The sequence below is a fragment of the Scardinius erythrophthalmus genome (assembly GCF_964197995.2).
Source record: "Scardinius erythrophthalmus genome assembly, chromosome: 10".
NCBI lineage: Eukaryota > Metazoa > Chordata > Actinopteri > Cypriniformes > Leuciscidae > Scardinius > Scardinius erythrophthalmus.
Window position 1 is genome coordinate 22,264,298 of NC_138230.1, and position 17,612 is coordinate 22,281,909.

A 17,612-nucleotide genomic window follows, 5' to 3' on the forward strand; every position below is an offset into this window, starting at 1 on the left:
TATGGATTTTGGCACACTGCGAGGAAATGAGACCTGTTCACACAGTTGTTTTGTTTTACAGCGAGTCCAGTTGGCTGTTGTGTGGGAAAATTTTATCCAGGGTGTTTGAATTGTGTGATGAGATCAGAATCTTCTTGAGGAAGAGGGTTATTAACTTCAGAAGTTCAACAATAAATTTCTAATGGAACTTGCAAACCTCAGTAACACGTTTCAGAAATTCAAACTAATTCTGCAGTTGCAGGGCACAAACACACCTTCCACAGCTGGCAGTTAAAATTTACATGTGCACTGCAGAAGAGGAACAATAAAGTGGGTTATAGACTCTCTTACTGGGAGTTGTCAGTACGTTCGACTGAGGGACTGCACTTCTGAGACCGTAGTCAGCAGCACAGGAGCACCACAGAGGACAGTGCTCTCCCCGGTCTTGTTCACCCTGTACACCTTAGATTTTAAGCACAACTTGGAATTGTGTTACATGCAGAAGTATTCTGATGACACTGCAATCGTGGGGTGTATTAAGAATGGAGATGAGGGGGGAGTATCGTACCCCGATTGAGGACTTTGTGAGGTGGTGTAGCTTTAAACATCTAAAGCTCAACACTACAAAAACTAAGGATTTGGTGATCGACTTCCGGTGACTGAGGCCCCACCTGCAGCCTCTTCTCATCGAAGGCATCTGTGTAGAGGTGGTCCAGACCTACAAATACCTAGGTCTGCAGCTGGTCCAAGAACACAGTTGCTCTATACAGGAGGGGACAGAGTCAACCATTTCCTGAGAAGGCTCAGTCTTTGTAGAAGCTACTGCAGGTGTTGTTTTGCCAGATGGTCATCGCTAACATCCTCTTCTATGTTGTGGTATGTTGGGGGAGCGGCATTAAGAAAAGGGACGCCACGTGGCTGGATAAGCTTGTGAAGAAGGATGGTTCTGTGGTAGGTGTGTGGAACTTGACTCCTTAACATCTGTGGCAGAGAGGAGGACCCGTAGCAAGTTTTTGTCCATCTTGGACAAAGTCCATCCCCCACTGCACAACACCATCAGGCAGAAGAGCACCTTCAGCGACAGGATGATGTTTCTGTCCTGTTCCACAGACAGACTGAGGAAGTCAACAATAAATTGACAAAGGAAATGTTCTGTTCCACAGACAGACTGAGGAAGTCAATAATAAATTGACAAAGTTCAAACAATAAATGTTTAACTTTGGTCAAATGATCAAGACCTACAAATACCTAGGTCTGCAGCTGGACGACAGACTGGACTGGTCTCTCGGGCGATATGGCTTTTTAATTCATCCCTGTGAGCAGGGCCTAATTTATTAATTTATGTATGTATATTGGGCTGCTTGTCTTTTTTGTTTGTTATTAATTGTTGCTACTTGAAACTTGAATTTCCCTAGTGGATGAATGAAGTATCCATCCATCCATCCATCAGTTCACTGATGTAGACCAGATCATATTTCCAAGACATTAGTTGCATTTAGGATTGGAGTGGAAAAGGACTACCAAGGCAAGAGAGCCCTGGCCATACTTCTGGAGAGAAAGAGAGAAAAGTTTGGGAACTACTTGTGTAAGGTAAATTAAGGGTCACAAGAAATGCCTAATTTTTGTAATGGTGGAATGGTTGAGTTAGAAAAAACTATTTCTGAATAAGGGATTATTTACATACTACTAGTCAAACGTTTGGACACATTTGACTAACTTTGATGAATGCTGAAATAGTTTGATTTGATTTTTGTTCACTATATCATTTGCAAAGTACTGTAAAGAATGAGTCATAAAAAAGTGTGATTAGAAATGTCCAAAATCAGTTTTATTTAGGGCTGAAACGATTCATCGAGTTACTCGATTAACTCGATTACAAAAATTCCTCGAGGCAAAAACTCTGCCTCGAAGCCTTGTTAAATTCCTGTGACGCGCACTATACGCGCAGGGATCTGATTGTTTCACACGGACCGTTGTTCAATGTTCAGGAAGCACACCATAGCGCGTGATACATTTTGAATTTAGTTGGCGCGATGGCGGAGAGTAAAGATGTCCATAAACGGCAGAGAATGTATAAAGTTTGGGATCGCTTACTTTCAGCGTCGCTGAAACAAGGTACCGATTCTGTCCCCCGCATTTTTTTTTTGATCCAGCGCCACTGTCTGCACGTGCCTAAGCCTATACATTGATGTTCGCTGATTTTAATCCCATACTGTATTTGTAGTGATGTCGTGATGAGGTTTGACTAGATATGATGTTTAGCTTTGATGTTTTTAAGTAGTAAACGTATTCACATTCAATTGCAAGAGAGTATAGCCTAAAAAAAGAACCCCTTCACACACACACACACACACACACACACACGCACCCTCGTCTCTCTCACGCGCCAAGTCAGACCAATTGCAAACAGGCAATGCATCACATATGCTTAAACTTGTATGTAGCCACGCAACAATAATTTCAGCATGCATTCACTGTATACACCGGGACGTGATGGAGGAACAAATATTGTATTGCAGTCTTTACGAGACCTTGTTTGTAGGCTGTGTCACATCTGCCAAATAGTTACAGACAACAACAAAAAATGAAACTCCCCAGCCTGCTTCTCCAAATCCACTCGTACTTTTGGGGAAGACATAATCGGCTACCAAAGTAATTGAGCATAGAACATTTTCAATTAACAAAAAAATATAATACTACAAAACGTGCTAATATACTTCAACTAGCCTAAGTGAAAAACAAAATGCTGTTCTTTTTCTATTTAACAAAATGCATATTTGCAATAAAACATTCCCCTTTTCAAAGCTACACTTATTTTTTTTATAAATTGTATACACTGTGTACCTGTTTGGCTTGATATTTTATATTCATTTCATTTATTTTTGTTCTCCGGTGGGTAATTTGCAGAAGGTGCAATCCTTTTTTTGTAATGTTGTCTTAAGAAGACAAAACTAAGGCCAAATGGCCTTTACTATTTAAGTTTGTATTCATAGTTTTACATGTTATACATGTTTTACAGTAAGTTGACTTAACTGTATTGTTATATAATTGTTGGCACTGGCACTTATAAACACTAAATGGTTAAAGATTGCAATAAATAGGCTTAGTTTTGGAGCCAAATGTTGGAGTTGGAATAAATACCTGTTGTTGTTTTTTTTTTTTTGAGAAATAAAAGCCAAATGCTTGATCATTTTACAGCCACATCATTTTCGTTATGCATTATTTGTTTTGGTTGTTTAAAAACACAAAAAAATTGTATCCGATTACTCAATTAATCGATCGATTAAGTGCTAGATTAATCGATTACAAAAACAATCGATAGCTGCAGCCCTAGTTTTATTTCTTCCGAACCTTTACTGATTTCCCATATACTCATGCTGAATTAAAAGGTATTGGGTGGTGAATACCTTGATGACACAAGTCAACATCTTCTGTCTGTTTTAGCCAATCAGAAACTTTACTATTCCCTTGAGATGAAGAGGCTGATGGTGAACCCTGTCTCTCTGACCCGGACAATGATGCTGAGCTCTGATAATGTGGAATCTAGTGGAGAAAAAAAAAATACAACAGATTAATGAGGAAAAGCCAAGACAGTAAAAACTTAACACTTAAAAAAAAAACAGGGTAACACTTTAGAATACTGTTCCGTCATTAATGAATAACTACACAGGAACAAATGAGTAACGCATTATTAACATTCCAGTAATTACAATTAACTAACAAGAAACTCTAACGAATTAGTAAGAATAGTGCTTAGTTTAATGTGGTAGTTCACTATTAGATAGTAGTTCTTAGTAGTCCTCTGGGAGTTATGAAAAAAAATAGTAGCTACTGATTAGCTAATAGTGAACCACCACATTCAACTGCTAATACTTAGTAATTTGTTAATCAGAATTTCTTGTTAGTTAATAGTTACTGGAGTGTTAATGCATTACTCATTTGTTCCAGTGTATTAATGAATTAATTCATGATGGAACAGTATTCTAAAGCGTTACCAAAAACAGAACTTTAAAATAATGATAAAGTTAGATGCAAATATTGTCACTGAGAAAATTACTGGGAATGTCAAAAGCAATCATGTTTAACAAGAACCTAAATGCCTACCATCACTCTGTTTCTCTGTGCAAGACTCGCCATGGCAGGCAAAGTACTGCCGTTTCCTGTCGAGAGTGCTTGCAGGACCCCATGGTGCAGGTTTATAGCCTCATTCTTCTTGAAATGGCGGTGGGCAGTCAATTTGGTCAGCCAGATGTAGAAGATATCATCAGTCTTTGCCTGAAAGCAGAAGACAAGCCAATCCACCCACACCCAGTTACTGTACTGTTAGAGAGTTTTGGAACTCAAGCTCAAATTGGAGTCCAGTTTTAAGTCTTGTCACAAGGGTTTGAAATTAACACCATCAACCTGCCAAATGCAGGTAAAAATCAACTGTGTCAGGTGATGCTGTCAACTCAAACACTACAACTTACTGCTCTTGACTGAATAACTTTTGTAGCTTTAATAATAATACATTTAATTCATACAGTGAAGACTACACAGTATTTAACTTTTACATTTGATTATATTTTTTTTATTTCCGGTACAACGGTGAGGATACAAAAGGCCACTTTTTCAGCCCATTCCCACTCCCTGGTGTCTGATAAATGTTTTATACCAAAGACATTTGCGCGCCATTATACAGATCCCAAAAGTGGACTTTGGCATCAAACACCATATTGCTTTCATTGAGAAACATTTGCAAAGGGCAGGGGAATTTTATCATCATGGATTTATATACTGGGGTATAGTTTTATCATCAACATGTTTTTGAGCACAATTTTTTTTTTTTTTTTTTTTTAATAGATGTCAATGGAGGTGAAGTTTTGAGACTTTTGTGAGGAAAAAATGGCTGATTACTTTAAGAATTGGCAGCCTGTCTGCTAATCTTCAACGTGTGTACCATTAAACATTATTTTAGAGTGAGCTATATTTGGAAAATACACAAAATAAATGTGGTTTTATAGAAGTCGTCACAGAATTTTGCAACAGCTAGGATTCAGTTTATGGTATTAGGCTTTCATGGTATCTGCAAACAATGATTGTCAAAACTGAAAGCAGAATCAGATTTTATAATAAATATATTTAAATCTTAGCTATGACAAATAATCTGGTTTATTTCTTATATTTTTGTTTTGGATAGTAAACATTTTGAATGGCTTAATTTAGTAGTCAAATTGGCTGGTGAGTGAAAAATCCAGCTTATCAAGCCTAATGTGTTATGTATATGCAAATCATGCCAAATTGCCATGCAAGACATTCAGTAAAAAGCACTACTATGCAGAAAGCAAATACTTGAAGCTCAAAATAATCAAAATACTGTTTCAATGTTTTATATTGAGTGTGTGATGAAGAAAACGGTTCCTATTTCTTTTTTTCTTTTTTTTTTCAAAAAAAAACTAAAAACAAGAATTCAGCTTTAGTTTTCATTTTTCGTTCTGAGGTAGCAAAATGAATAAACAGCTGGAATATTCGATAGGCGGGAATAAAATGCCTACATGTGGGCGGGAATGAAATGCCCCTTTCCTCTAATTTGTCAGCCGAAGATCAAACTGTCCCTGTCCAACTTTTTCATGTTTTCCATCAACGAGACTAATGAATGGCCCGACACAACCCGTACTGGGGAATAGACTAGACAGGGCTTTCTTCTTTGTAGACCAGAGTTCTCAAGTGCCAGGGGTTTGCCATTTTCACATTTTCCGAACTGTAAAGTCACGTTTTTTTTTTTGTTTTTTTTTATCATGAACCACGCTGAGTTTTATTCCTAAGTGACTATATAATGCATTTTACTTCAAATAATCTAAATGTTGGCTTTGAAAAGTAGGCACGTCAGAAGGCTATTCACTCTATTTTGGTTCATTTTTGGTGTGCGCCAGAAAGATGTTCAAGGAGACTGAGACGCACTAAAGTAGAAATGTTGTTTTCTTTATTTTTCAAAGGCATGACATTTTGTAGTCATTTTGAATGTACACAAATAAAAATATAAATTTTACTGTTTCGAATGACAGAGTATTAAACGACAGAATATTAAGTTATTTCCCCTGCTGAGCAACAAATCCAAGTGATGGCGCCAGCGCATCACTCGCTCACACAACATCCAGGCTATTATCAGTTCACTTCTGGCATTGCTAACTTGACATCGCAGCCTGTTCATTATTAAAATAAGACAGTCAACCAAATATATAAAAAGTTATTCTGCTTAATTTAATTTGTCTGTTGTACAATATAAAGGCTGTGCCGCACAGCAGTTATTCCAAACTCATTTCCCTTGCTGTGAAGATGATGATTTAGCTATACGTGTATATTGGGACTCGACTGAAGTTTAAAGCCTTCTTTACATTACTAGTCAGCATCCAAATGTTACATTGCAAATATGGAAACTTTGGACCGAATGAGAGATGCACGAATCCAACATTGGTACAGTTTCAGTTTCGATTCAAATAAATTTGTTTAGGCTTGGCGTTTAAAATAGGCTAAATGTTTATAATAAAGGACACAATGTGCTATTATTATAAGCTATTAGGTTATATTTTTATTATACGTGGCTACTTATTTTTCATTCTTGTTGTTTTCTGAATACCATTCATTTAAGGATTTGACATAGGCAAATGTCAAAGGGGAAGTAAAGGTAAGGGGGAAGTAAAATACGCATAGACATAGCCTATATGTTATTAATAGTGTTTATAATGTTAATGTTGTATTTTATTTACCGTTTTTTTACACTATTTCTGAATAGGCTAATAATAAAATGCGTTTGTTTCCCTCTCAACATGACCCGGTGCACTGAGCACAAGCGCACATCTTTGAGATATAAATTAATACATTTTAATAAAACACAAGGCCTATATCATAAAACTCAGAAGAGTATGTATTTTAATATCTCAGTTGTTCTCTGGTTGTTAGATAGTCAGTCTGAATGACAGTTCATGCGTTTACGTTAATATAGGCTTATATATAGTCAATGCATTATTCTTTTCTTTTTCTATTAGTGTTAAAAATATTTAATTTACAACTAATTATATTGATTTATATCTTCATTTATTATTTTTTCAAAAATTACTGGGCGATCGAGGGCGACCATGGTAGGTTAACAGCCATCATTTACCCTGCATACTGAGCTGATGCAAAGTGTAAGTTAGGTGAATTTATATCTACACAGAAGAAAGCCCTGTCTAGTCTATTCCCCAGTACGGGTTGTGTCGAACCATTCGTTAGTCTGGTTGTTTGATGAAAAAAAGATTAAATGTAGTTGCAATAAACGCGTTAATCCACACAAGGGAGGACTCTTACATTCTGCAGTGCAGAACTGAGGAAGAACTGATGACGGGACAGTTTGATCTTCGGCTGACAAATCAGAGGAAAGGGGCGTTTCATTCCCGCCCACGTGTAGAAATCGAATATTCCAGCTGTTTATTAATTTTGCTACCTCAGAACGAAAAACGAAAAATCAAGCTGAATTCTTGTTTTTCGTTTTTTTGGAAAAAATGAAAAATCGAAAAAGGAACTGTTTTCTCATTTTTCGATTTTAAATATTAAATCAAAAAACGATTGAACGAATGATAAACGGATTGTAATGGAATTCTTTTTAATTAATCATAACTAACATTTATTTTTCTTGCAGGATTAACAATTATATGCTTTTGAAACCTGAAATGTCCCCAAACAGTCAGTCAGTGTGTCTAAATCATGTCCGAACATAACAGAAGGGGAAATGAAACTAGACATATCTAAATTTATAAACTCATGACTGAGTAACAAAGTGAAGTAAATCAAGATATCAGAGTTTGCTTCTACCTAGTGACAGAAGAGCTTGTTGAATTATGCATATGAAGAACCAATATTATAGCAGGAAAATTATGTAATGTATGTCGTCACATTTGCCATGCTGGTCCATGTACGTTTTGATAGTTTGTTTTCCAATTTGAAATGAAATAAGCAGAACCGAGAAAACGGCCCCTTTATTCGTTTTTTCGTTTTTTCAAAAAAACGAAAAAACGAGATTTCGGCTTGATTTTTCGTTTTTTAGTTCCCATGCAAAAAAACGAATAAATGACTTCAAAATTCGTTTTCCACATGTGGGCGGCCTGACACGCCCCCTTCCGCCGATTGGTCAAGCAAATCTGAGCATGTGACATCATCAGTTGTCGCTCAGGTCAGGGTCTGTTCAACAAAATAATAGTCCTTTACTATGGCTACAGATTCTTAAACTGTACAGGGCAGGTCCTATTGGGCTTTCTTCTGTGCAACTTTACGCATTTCACAGAAATCTTTACATCAGAAATATTAATTATTAGGATCAATCTGCCACCAGCCTGTTTTATTTAGCTGTGTCTGTGTGGTGAAGCTGCGCTTGACAACGCCGAGCGGGAGAGGCTCACTGACCAATGTTCAGATCAGCAGTCAGAACTTTTCTTTTAGACGTTCCGTTTTGCCACGGGATGGTGATTGCAAATACTGTAATGCCAATCGGCTGAGGGTGGGTACCGATGATGGTGAAATACATTTTTACTGAAACTGTAATCATATCCACGACCCGCGAGAATGAGACAGATGATTGACAGGACGATAGCAGAGGCAATTAAAGGCGCAAGAGAACTTCTGTTAACAAAAACATAAATAAAAAAGTGTTTAATATAAGTGACTTTGTCTTTGTTTTGTTGTTTTTGTTGTTTTTAATCAAATAATTGTGAACCACAAACTGAGCCTTCGTTTTAAAGGGCAATTTCCATATATATTTTATTTAGGCTATTTCTTATAATATGGGTATTTTATAATACAGCATAAATAAAAACAAACACACGTAATATGTATGCCTATAGGCAAAACACCACAGTTTTTTGGTTTTGTTTGTATGAACTTCTATCCCCAACCATATTTCTTCATGGGCTCCACGAGGTCAGCACCCCTACTTCCCACTGTAATTAACAGTATGCTGACCCAGTTTATATGTAAAATCTTTGGTATATGTAATCTATATGTAATATCTAAAAACACTTTACAGTGTGATGGAAATAAACTTTTCTTAAAGCGTCTTGTATATCACCACAGATTTATTGACACCCTTCTATCTGTGTTAAATACTGTATACTGTAATAGACAATTGTCCTGCAGAATGAGCTGAAAACGTGCTGTCAATTTCCACCAAGAAGAGTTCCAAAATGCTTTGAAAATCTTAATTGATCCTGTTTGAGTTCATGCTTAAAAGTTTGCCTTACTGTTCTCTGAATTAACACAAAGTAGTTATTAGTAAAAATGGGGGAAACTGGATCAAGTTCCTGTGAAATCAATGAATGTTCTTGATGGCATGCATTGTTTCTCGTTTTGTTGTTTCATACAGCCAGGACTGAACTTCCATTTGGGTTCCACCAGTAAGTGATCCTGCCTTTATGTGTGTGTGTGTGTGTGTATGTGTATGTGTATGTGTATGTGTATGTGTATGTGTGTGTGTGTGTGTGTGTGTGTGTGTGTGTGTGTGTGTGTGTGTGTGTGTGTGTGTGTGTGTGTGTGTGTGTGTGTGTGTGTGTGTGTGTGTGTGTGTATATATAATTTTTTTTTTCATGGTATAATTATGTAATCTGCTCATTGTGAGCCTAAATGAGTAAATTGTCAAGTCAAGTGTATTTGTATAGCGCTTTTCACAATACAGATTGTATCAAAGCAGCTTCACAGTATTAAATTAAAATAATACAACAAGGTTTGTTTGTAATGTTTGTTTGTTTGTTTGTAATTTAATCTAGTTTTAAACTGGGAGAGCGAGTCTGAGCAACGAACAGTATCAGGAAGGCTATTCCAGAGTTTTGGAGCTAAATGTGAAAATGCTTAGCTCCAGTCTATTTAACGGATCTTCTATCGCCCTATAATCCATCGCGCTCTTTAAGATCACTAAATTCGAGGCTTTTGGTCATACCTATATCTAGGTCCACCAAAGGAGGGAGAGCATTTTCACATTTAGCTCCAAAACTCTGGAATAGCCTTCCTGATACTGTTCGTTGCTCAGACTCGCTCTCCCAGTTTAAAACTAGATTAAAGACGCATCTCTTCAGCCAGGCATTCATATAATACTTTTAATCTTACAGTTAAATCCGGTCTCTAGTTCATAAACGCCAGAGGAGAACTGGCCCCCAACTGAGCCTGGGTTCTCCCAAGGTTTTTTTTTTTTTTCTCCATTAGGTCACCTGATGGAGTTTTAGGACACCATTAGGTCACCTGATGGAGTTTTAGGACACCATTAGGTCACCTGATGGAGTTTTTCGGTTCCTTGCCACTGTTGCCTTTGGCTTGCTCAGTTGGGGATATTTTGGGGATATTTAATTTTAATTTTATCAATCAATAAATTCCATTACAAACAAACCTTGTTGTATTATTTTAATTTAATACTGTGAAGCTGCTTTGATACAATCTGTATTGTGAAAAGCGCTATACAAATACACTTGACTTGACAATTTACTCATTTAGGCTCACAATGAGCAGATTACATATTTATACCATGAAAATTTTTTTATATATATATATATATATATATATATATATATATATATATATATATATATATATATATATATATATATATATATATACACACACACATATAAAGGCAGGATCACTTACTGGTGGAACCCAAATGGAAGTTCAGTCCTGGCTGTATGAAACAACAAAACGAGAAACAATGCATGCCATCAAGAACATTCATTGATTTCACAGGAACTTGATCCAGTTTCCCCCATTTTTACTAATAACTACTTTGTGTTAATTCAGAGAACAGTAAGGCAAACTATTAAGCATGAACTCAAACGGGATCAATTAAGATTTTCAAAGCATTTTGGAACTCTTCTTGGTGGAAATTGACAGCACGTTTTCAGCTCATTCTGCAGGACAATTGTCTATTACAGTATACAGTTTTTAACACAGATAGAAGGGTGTCAATAAATCTGTGGTGATATACAAGACGCTTTAAGAAAAGTTTATTTCCATCACACTGTAAAGTGTTTTTAGATATTACATATAGATTACATATACCAAAGATTTTACATATAAACTGGGTCAGCATACTGTTAATTACAGTGGGAAGTAGGGGTGCTGAGCTCTTGGAGCCCATGAAGAAATATGGTTGGGGATAGAAGTTCATACAAACAAAACCAAAAAACTGTGGTGTTTTGCCTATAGGCATACGTATTACGTATGTTTGTTTTTATTTATGCTGTATTATAAAATACCCATATTATAAGAAATAGCCTAAATAAAATATATTTGGAAATTGCCCTTTAAAACGAAGGCTCAGTTTGTGGTTCACAATTATTTGATTAAAAACAACAAAAACAACAAAACAAAGACAAAGTCACTTATATTAAACACTTTTTTTATTTATGTTTTTGTTAACAGAAGTTATCTTGCGCCTTTAAATGCCTCCGCTATCGTCCTGTCAATCATCTGTCTCATTCTCGCAGGTCGCGGATATGATTACAGTTTCAGTAAAAATGTATTTCACCATCATCGGTACCCACCCTCATCCAATTGGCATTACAGTATTTGCAATCACCATCCCGTGGCAAAACGGAGCGTCTAAAAGAAAAGTTCTGACTGCTGATCTGAACATTGGTCAGTGAGCCTCTCCCGCTCGGCGTTGTCAAGCGCAGCTTCACCACACAGACACAGCTAAATAAAACAGGATGGTGGCAGATTGATCCTAATAATTAATATTTCTGATGTAAAGATTTCTGTGAAATGCGTAAAGTTACACAGAAGAAAGCCCAATAGGACCTGCCCTGTACAGTTTAAGAATCTGTAGCCATAGTAAAGGACTATTATTTTGTTGAACAGACCCTGACCTGAGCGACAACTGATGACGTCACATGCTCAGATTTGCTTGACCAATCGGCGGAAGGGGGCGTGTCAGGCCGCCCACATGTGGAAAACGAATTTTGAAGTCATTTATTCGTTTTTTGCATGGGAACTAAAAAACGAAAAAAATCAAGCTGAAATCTCGTTTTTTCGTTTTTTTTGAAAAAACGAAAAAACGAATAAAGGGGCCGTTTTCTCGTTTCTGCTTATTTCATTTCAAATTGGAAAACAAACTATCAAAATGTACACGGACCCATGCTCTTATCCTATTCTATTCTGGTGGGATTCTCTCTGAAATTGGTTGAGATCCTCCGGCCCTGATTAAAGCATATTTGAAGACATTGTCTTGAGTCTGTTTAGTTAATGCTGCACAGCAGGTTAGTGGAACACTAGAGACCTTATTCCCAAGTGGTAGTGTTCAAAAAGAAACAAGACGTCTCTCGACTCAGTATGAGACTCTTAGCCGCGGGGTTAGATTGCGGTTCAGGTAACTATAATTCTTAGGCATTTTATGTGGTCAGAATAGCTACTCTTAGGAATAAACCCACGCAGTCAGAGGTGAATTCAGAGTATAATTTTGCAAGTGTCGACTGTAGACGCCCCAGGTAAATTTAAGTCAGTTGCGTAGGGGACAATCTACCATGAGTGCAATCTTGCAATTTGGATATTGTCTTGATTGGACTTGACTATGATTCAGCTTAGGTGGACAAAATAAGTTACTGTAATGATTTACAATATCAATAACTACTATAACGTTTTCAGGTATATATACACACCTTGACATGGTACAAGCTGACTCCTGCATCAAGATCGATACGCTTGGATTTCTTGTTCACAGACATGACCGCAAGGCTAACATCTAGAGCACCATGAATCTTGCCTCTGACAATCTGAGGATGTGAGCAGTCACACACTTAGAAAAAAACCTAGAGGCAGATATTACTACATTATAAAGATTACTAAATAAGAGAAATGGTTTTACTTACATCCTGCTGAGTCTTTGAGTATTTAAGAATCCCCTTATCCAATACAAAATATCTCTAAAGGAGAAAAACATTGCATTGGGACAGGTCATCAGAAGCCATGGTGCTCATTTACCACAGGTATTCTTCATTTATATTTTCTTATTTCATGCAACTTGCCTTATGCCAGCCCTGGAGAGGATACTTCCGTTTTTTCATGAGGAATCCCTCACAAATGCCTGGAACGGCATTATTGACCATGCTTATTCCTGCGACAGGTGCAGAACATTCTGGATCTGATATTACTTCCCAGTCTCTGGAGTTCTTTATCAGGGAAAAAAAAATAAAATTGTAGATTTACAATAACTGATATGTTTTAAGAGGAAATAACAAACAATTCAGATGTAAGAGCCAGAGCATAAAAAAATATTGAGAGCTGTTTCACTGACTTGTCGTGAGTGGCGTGAAGATCCTGTACTGCCATTGCGGAAGTGTGCGGGTTTAATAGCACAAATGACCACTGATTTATCCAAAGCACTCACTGATTGGCTGCTATTCAGAGGATGTCCGTAGTCAGCCATTTATAGTCGGTATACGTTTAGAAGTCAGTCTATTCAGGGCTGGATGCTTCCATCAAATAATATAAGCCGAGATGAATTATACAAACATAAACATGAATTTGAAAAACATACTTTCAAACACCCCCTATAATGTACATTCCTACCAATTTGGCACAGACCAAGCTAACCAAAAGTTATACAAATATTTTTTGATAAATAAAGTGGTTTACTTGTCACATGTCAAAAAATTGTTTTGATGGTGAGCTGGCAAACAGGACGTGAGGTTATATCTTTAAAATACTTTGGTCTGTTGAAACAGAACTTAGTATTTTATCACCATCATCTGCTGTGGGAACAGCAAACTGAGGATTGTGCAACCTGCTGGTCATGAAATCATTTAACTCTTGAATTTTTTGCTTATTTTAAATTCTTAAAATTACAAAAGATGCCAAATCTTTTTAAAATGACAAAATTAATTGTGGAAAGTAAACGCATTGTAGGCCTACGTCTAACAGCAGTGACTCAGTGGCACTGAATTTGAGCGATGTGAACAAGCAGGAAATAAAGTTGTTTCTCTAAAACTATTTGAAACTTTTGTAAAGGTATGAACTAACTAATGAGCTCACTATAGTATCTGATCTGATCTCTGTTCCATTTTGTTTCAATGAAAATAAAACTGAGGCAGAGTCTTCGCTAAATTGATTTAATAAACAATGTTTATAGAAATTAGTTTTTCTAAAATCGAATTGTTTTAGAAAAGTTTGATGTGGATGTGTGCTAAGTGTGGTCTGATGAGTGTGTGTGGAATGTGTCCAAACCGCTCAGATGAGTTTAGGTTTCTCTCTCTCGCGCGCACAGACGAGTTTGCTGTCTGTTTGGCATGCTCTTAATAAAAACCAACAAATTAAGTTTATGCGCAATGTCTCTACATAGTGTATCATACACAAACTAACTTTCAGAATTTGAAATCACTTGGCACAATGCAGAGTAAAGACACATTATTATACTCGGATTAATCGGAAAATCATAGTATGGTGCAATTCGATTTAAATCGTTTCGCTACTGTTTCGACTAATTGTTATAAAATGAAACCAGCTACACTAGGTTAAACCAGGTGACACGCTAAACACTTACAAGTGCATGAAAGTTAATAAATGAACGATTCATTAGGCTTCAGTAGGCTAATCATAAGCTACAACAAGTCAGGCAATTAATTATATAACTTCCAGAAAATACTACTTGCGTTCGTCTATACCAATACATTAATAACATAAAACCGATGCTCCATGTCACACAATAGCTAATGATACATTGTTTTTGCGTACAGATTAGTTGTTTCTTACCTTTCACAGGTGAACTGTTTCATGTGGCCGTCTCATTCACTGCACACGCGCTCTTGCCAAATCTTGGTCATGACGTCACAGGGTGTGTTCACGCCTGCCGGACTTAAAAAAAATAAAGGTTGAGCAACATATATTTTAGAGCTACCTTACTCATAAATAACACCATTTGAATTTAAGCATATTGAAGTTTATAATTTGAACATTTTACAGCAATTTGAACCAACATCACCATTTTCCCTTTGTCTCCAGGCTTGTGTATCCCACTGTGATGATAAATACAACACTTACAATATTTTTTTACATTCTTGGTTATACCAGTAGTGCTTCTCTCTAATGTATAGTTTTTTTTTTTGTTTGTTTTTTATATAAAATTAATTTTAACAATTATACTAAAGGTTTTTAGCTAGTCCCTCAAGTAATTGTCTCTCTGTTATTTTTGACAACTGTCCGTTTAAATGACAGTTGGAAAAATTAAATGAAATCATTATATCATAAAGCAGTCATCACTTTGGAAGGAAAACAACTTGGGAAAGTGAGCGAGATCCAGTTATTTTAATTGTCTGTTTTTAAAATTAAAATTTTAAAACCCATGCAATTCTTTATTTGATAAACATTCTATTCTAGCTTCTTTTTACTCAGTGAAGTGATAGATTTTAGGTCAGAATTTCCACTCTGTTAGTGTCCACCCTGTTAATTCAGAAGACCTTAACAGAATGGACACTGAGAGTGTACATAGTGATTATGAAAGTAAAATATTTTTAAATTTGAAGAGGTAGTGCATTTAAAGTTATTTTGTAATTATTTCCATATTGTTTCCCATCTAAACCAGTTAAAAAAAAAATTATATTGTAACTGGTTGTGTGTGATATATAGTGAAACGTATTCAAACCCCATTCATTTTTTTTTCTCCACATTTTGTAATGTTGCTGCATTATGTTAAATTAATTTTTTCACATTATTCTACATTCCATACACCACAATGACAAAGCAAAAAACAGATTTATGATAACTTGGCAAATTTGTTAAAAATAAAAAACTGAAATAATTAGAGTATTAATACGAATTAATAAGTATTAATACCCTTTCTGGGACACGTGGAATTTAGCTCAGGAACACTCCAGTTTTTCTTGTAGATGTTACTACACTTTGAGGAAAGTTACCTGTGGCAAATTCAATTGAATGGGTATGATCTGGAAAGGTATACACCTCTCAATAAAAGATCTAGCAGCTGAAAATGCAAATCAAAGCAGAAACCAAACCATGAGGTAAAATGATCTGCCTGTAGAACTCAGAGACAGGATTGTATCAAGACAGATCTGGGGAAGACTACAAAAAATTCTGCTATATTGGAGGTTCACAGAAGCACGTAGCCTGCATAATCCTTAATGGAATAAGTTAGGAATAACCAGGACTCTTCCTATAGCTGGCCTCCTGGCAAAACTGAGCAAACGATGGAGAAGGGACATTTAGGGACACTGCTACTGGGACATTTTATCTTTGCCTGTGGAGTTGTCCTCTGAAGGCCCGTTCACACTAAGAACAATAACTATAAAGACTATAAAGATAAATATAGCTGCAAGCAGCAATTATCGGGGCCAAGCAGAATAAGACAACAAGACATACGAACATGGCTGGGAGTGTCGTACCAACTGCAGCAAGGAGCAATTAAAGACATTTAAAGATGAATTTAGTCAAAATGGCTGAAAAATCATATACATTAACTAAAAATATGATTTAATTGATTATCAGTTTCGACCAATAGGTGGCACAGTTACAAAACTGATGTGATGTGGTCAGAGTGAAGTGACAATGACACATACAAAGTTTGGTGTCAATATGTCAAGGCATTGCAGAGATAAAGCCTGAATAGTCCTTTTGGCATCATGCCTCAACTTTGCTGCTGCGGTATACGAAAACGGTTTCGTCTATCGACACGAAACCCATAACTTTTTGTCCGCACGGTCTGGAGATGATCTGGTTCAATTTTCGTGAAAATCGGAGCAACGGCCTAGGAGGAGTTCGAAAAAGTATGTTTTTCGGAAAATTCAAAATGGCGGAAAACTTTCCATGACAGAAAATGACGTCATAGGGTGCAATCGAATCGTCTTGAGCTAGGGAATCAGAGGGAATTTTGCTTCTAGCCCTTGTGGTTCAAAAGTTATTAGCATAAACATGAGTGCAACTTTGGACAGTTGGTGGCGCTAGAGAGAATGAGTTGGAGACTCCAAATTTGCTATGGTGACTGTTCAGTCTGTCCTCTATCAGTGCGCCAAATTGCACAACTTTCCCGCAAGCGGTTCTATGGGCTGCCATAGAAGCCCAGTCGGAAGAAAAAGAAGAATTATTTTTGGTACGCCAACAGATACAATAGGTGCCTATGCACATTCTGTGCTTGGCCCCTAATAATAAGGGAACCTTTTTGCCATTTATAGCGCCACCTATGGTCCGATCTCCATGAAATTTTGCACACTTCCTCACCATGTTAGGGCACGTATGCTCACTGATTTTCGTGTTGTTCTGAGTTTTTGTTTAGGATTTATAGGCTTTCGACTGTATTTTGCCCCGCCCATTTTCTAAATGACCCTGTTATAGCCAACCAAATGCAAAAATTCTACTTTTTTTCGATAACTATTGATCGAGAGAGTCCAGAGAAATGTCCTAGACTGGTTTGGTTCCGATCTGGCGAAAAACCTAGGACTAGTTTGCAAAAGTAGGTTTTGGACAAAATTCTACATAACTGAAATATTGTCCTGCCTAAATTGAAATTGGAGATAGCCATTTTGTCCGTCTTGAGCCAACGATCACAGTGATGTGTGACACTTGAGTCTAGGACAAACGGTCTTGGATAGGGTGCAATCGAATGACTGTTCAGTCTGTCCTCTATCAGTGTGCCA

At 36.7% G+C, this 17,612-nt stretch overlaps 1 protein-coding gene across 11 annotated transcripts in view; it reads right to left on the reverse strand.

The window, feature by feature from the left end:
- LOC308697242 (oxysterol-binding protein-related protein 7-like) overlaps window positions 1–14,823 on the reverse strand; it is a 99,415-nt gene extending 84,592 nt beyond the window's left edge. For 4 of the 11 annotated variants that reach the window (XR_014030917.1, XR_014030918.1, XR_014030920.1 and 1 more), the window contains exons 1-7: window positions 14,719–14,813; window positions 13,265–13,442; window positions 12,996–13,139; window positions 12,840–12,893; window positions 12,630–12,743; window positions 4,084–4,254; window positions 3,387–3,522 (exon numbers count right to left, since the gene is read on the reverse strand). Coding sequence is in view for 5 of the 11 variants with exons in the window: in XM_081376404.1 (XP_081232530.1) it covers window positions 3,387–3,522; window positions 4,084–4,254; window positions 12,630–12,743; window positions 12,840–12,893; window positions 12,996–13,139; window positions 13,265–13,396 (751 nt within the window). In the remaining 6 variants the exon portion in view is untranslated. Of the gene's footprint in view, window positions 1–3,386; window positions 3,523–4,083; window positions 4,255–12,629; window positions 12,744–12,839; window positions 12,894–12,995; window positions 13,140–13,264; window positions 13,443–14,718 lie in introns of all 11 variants that reach the window. The other 7 variants (XM_081376407.1, XM_081376406.1, XR_014030916.1 and 4 more) reach the window with 6 other exon arrangements.
- Window positions 14,824–17,612: the final 2,789 nt, after the last annotated feature.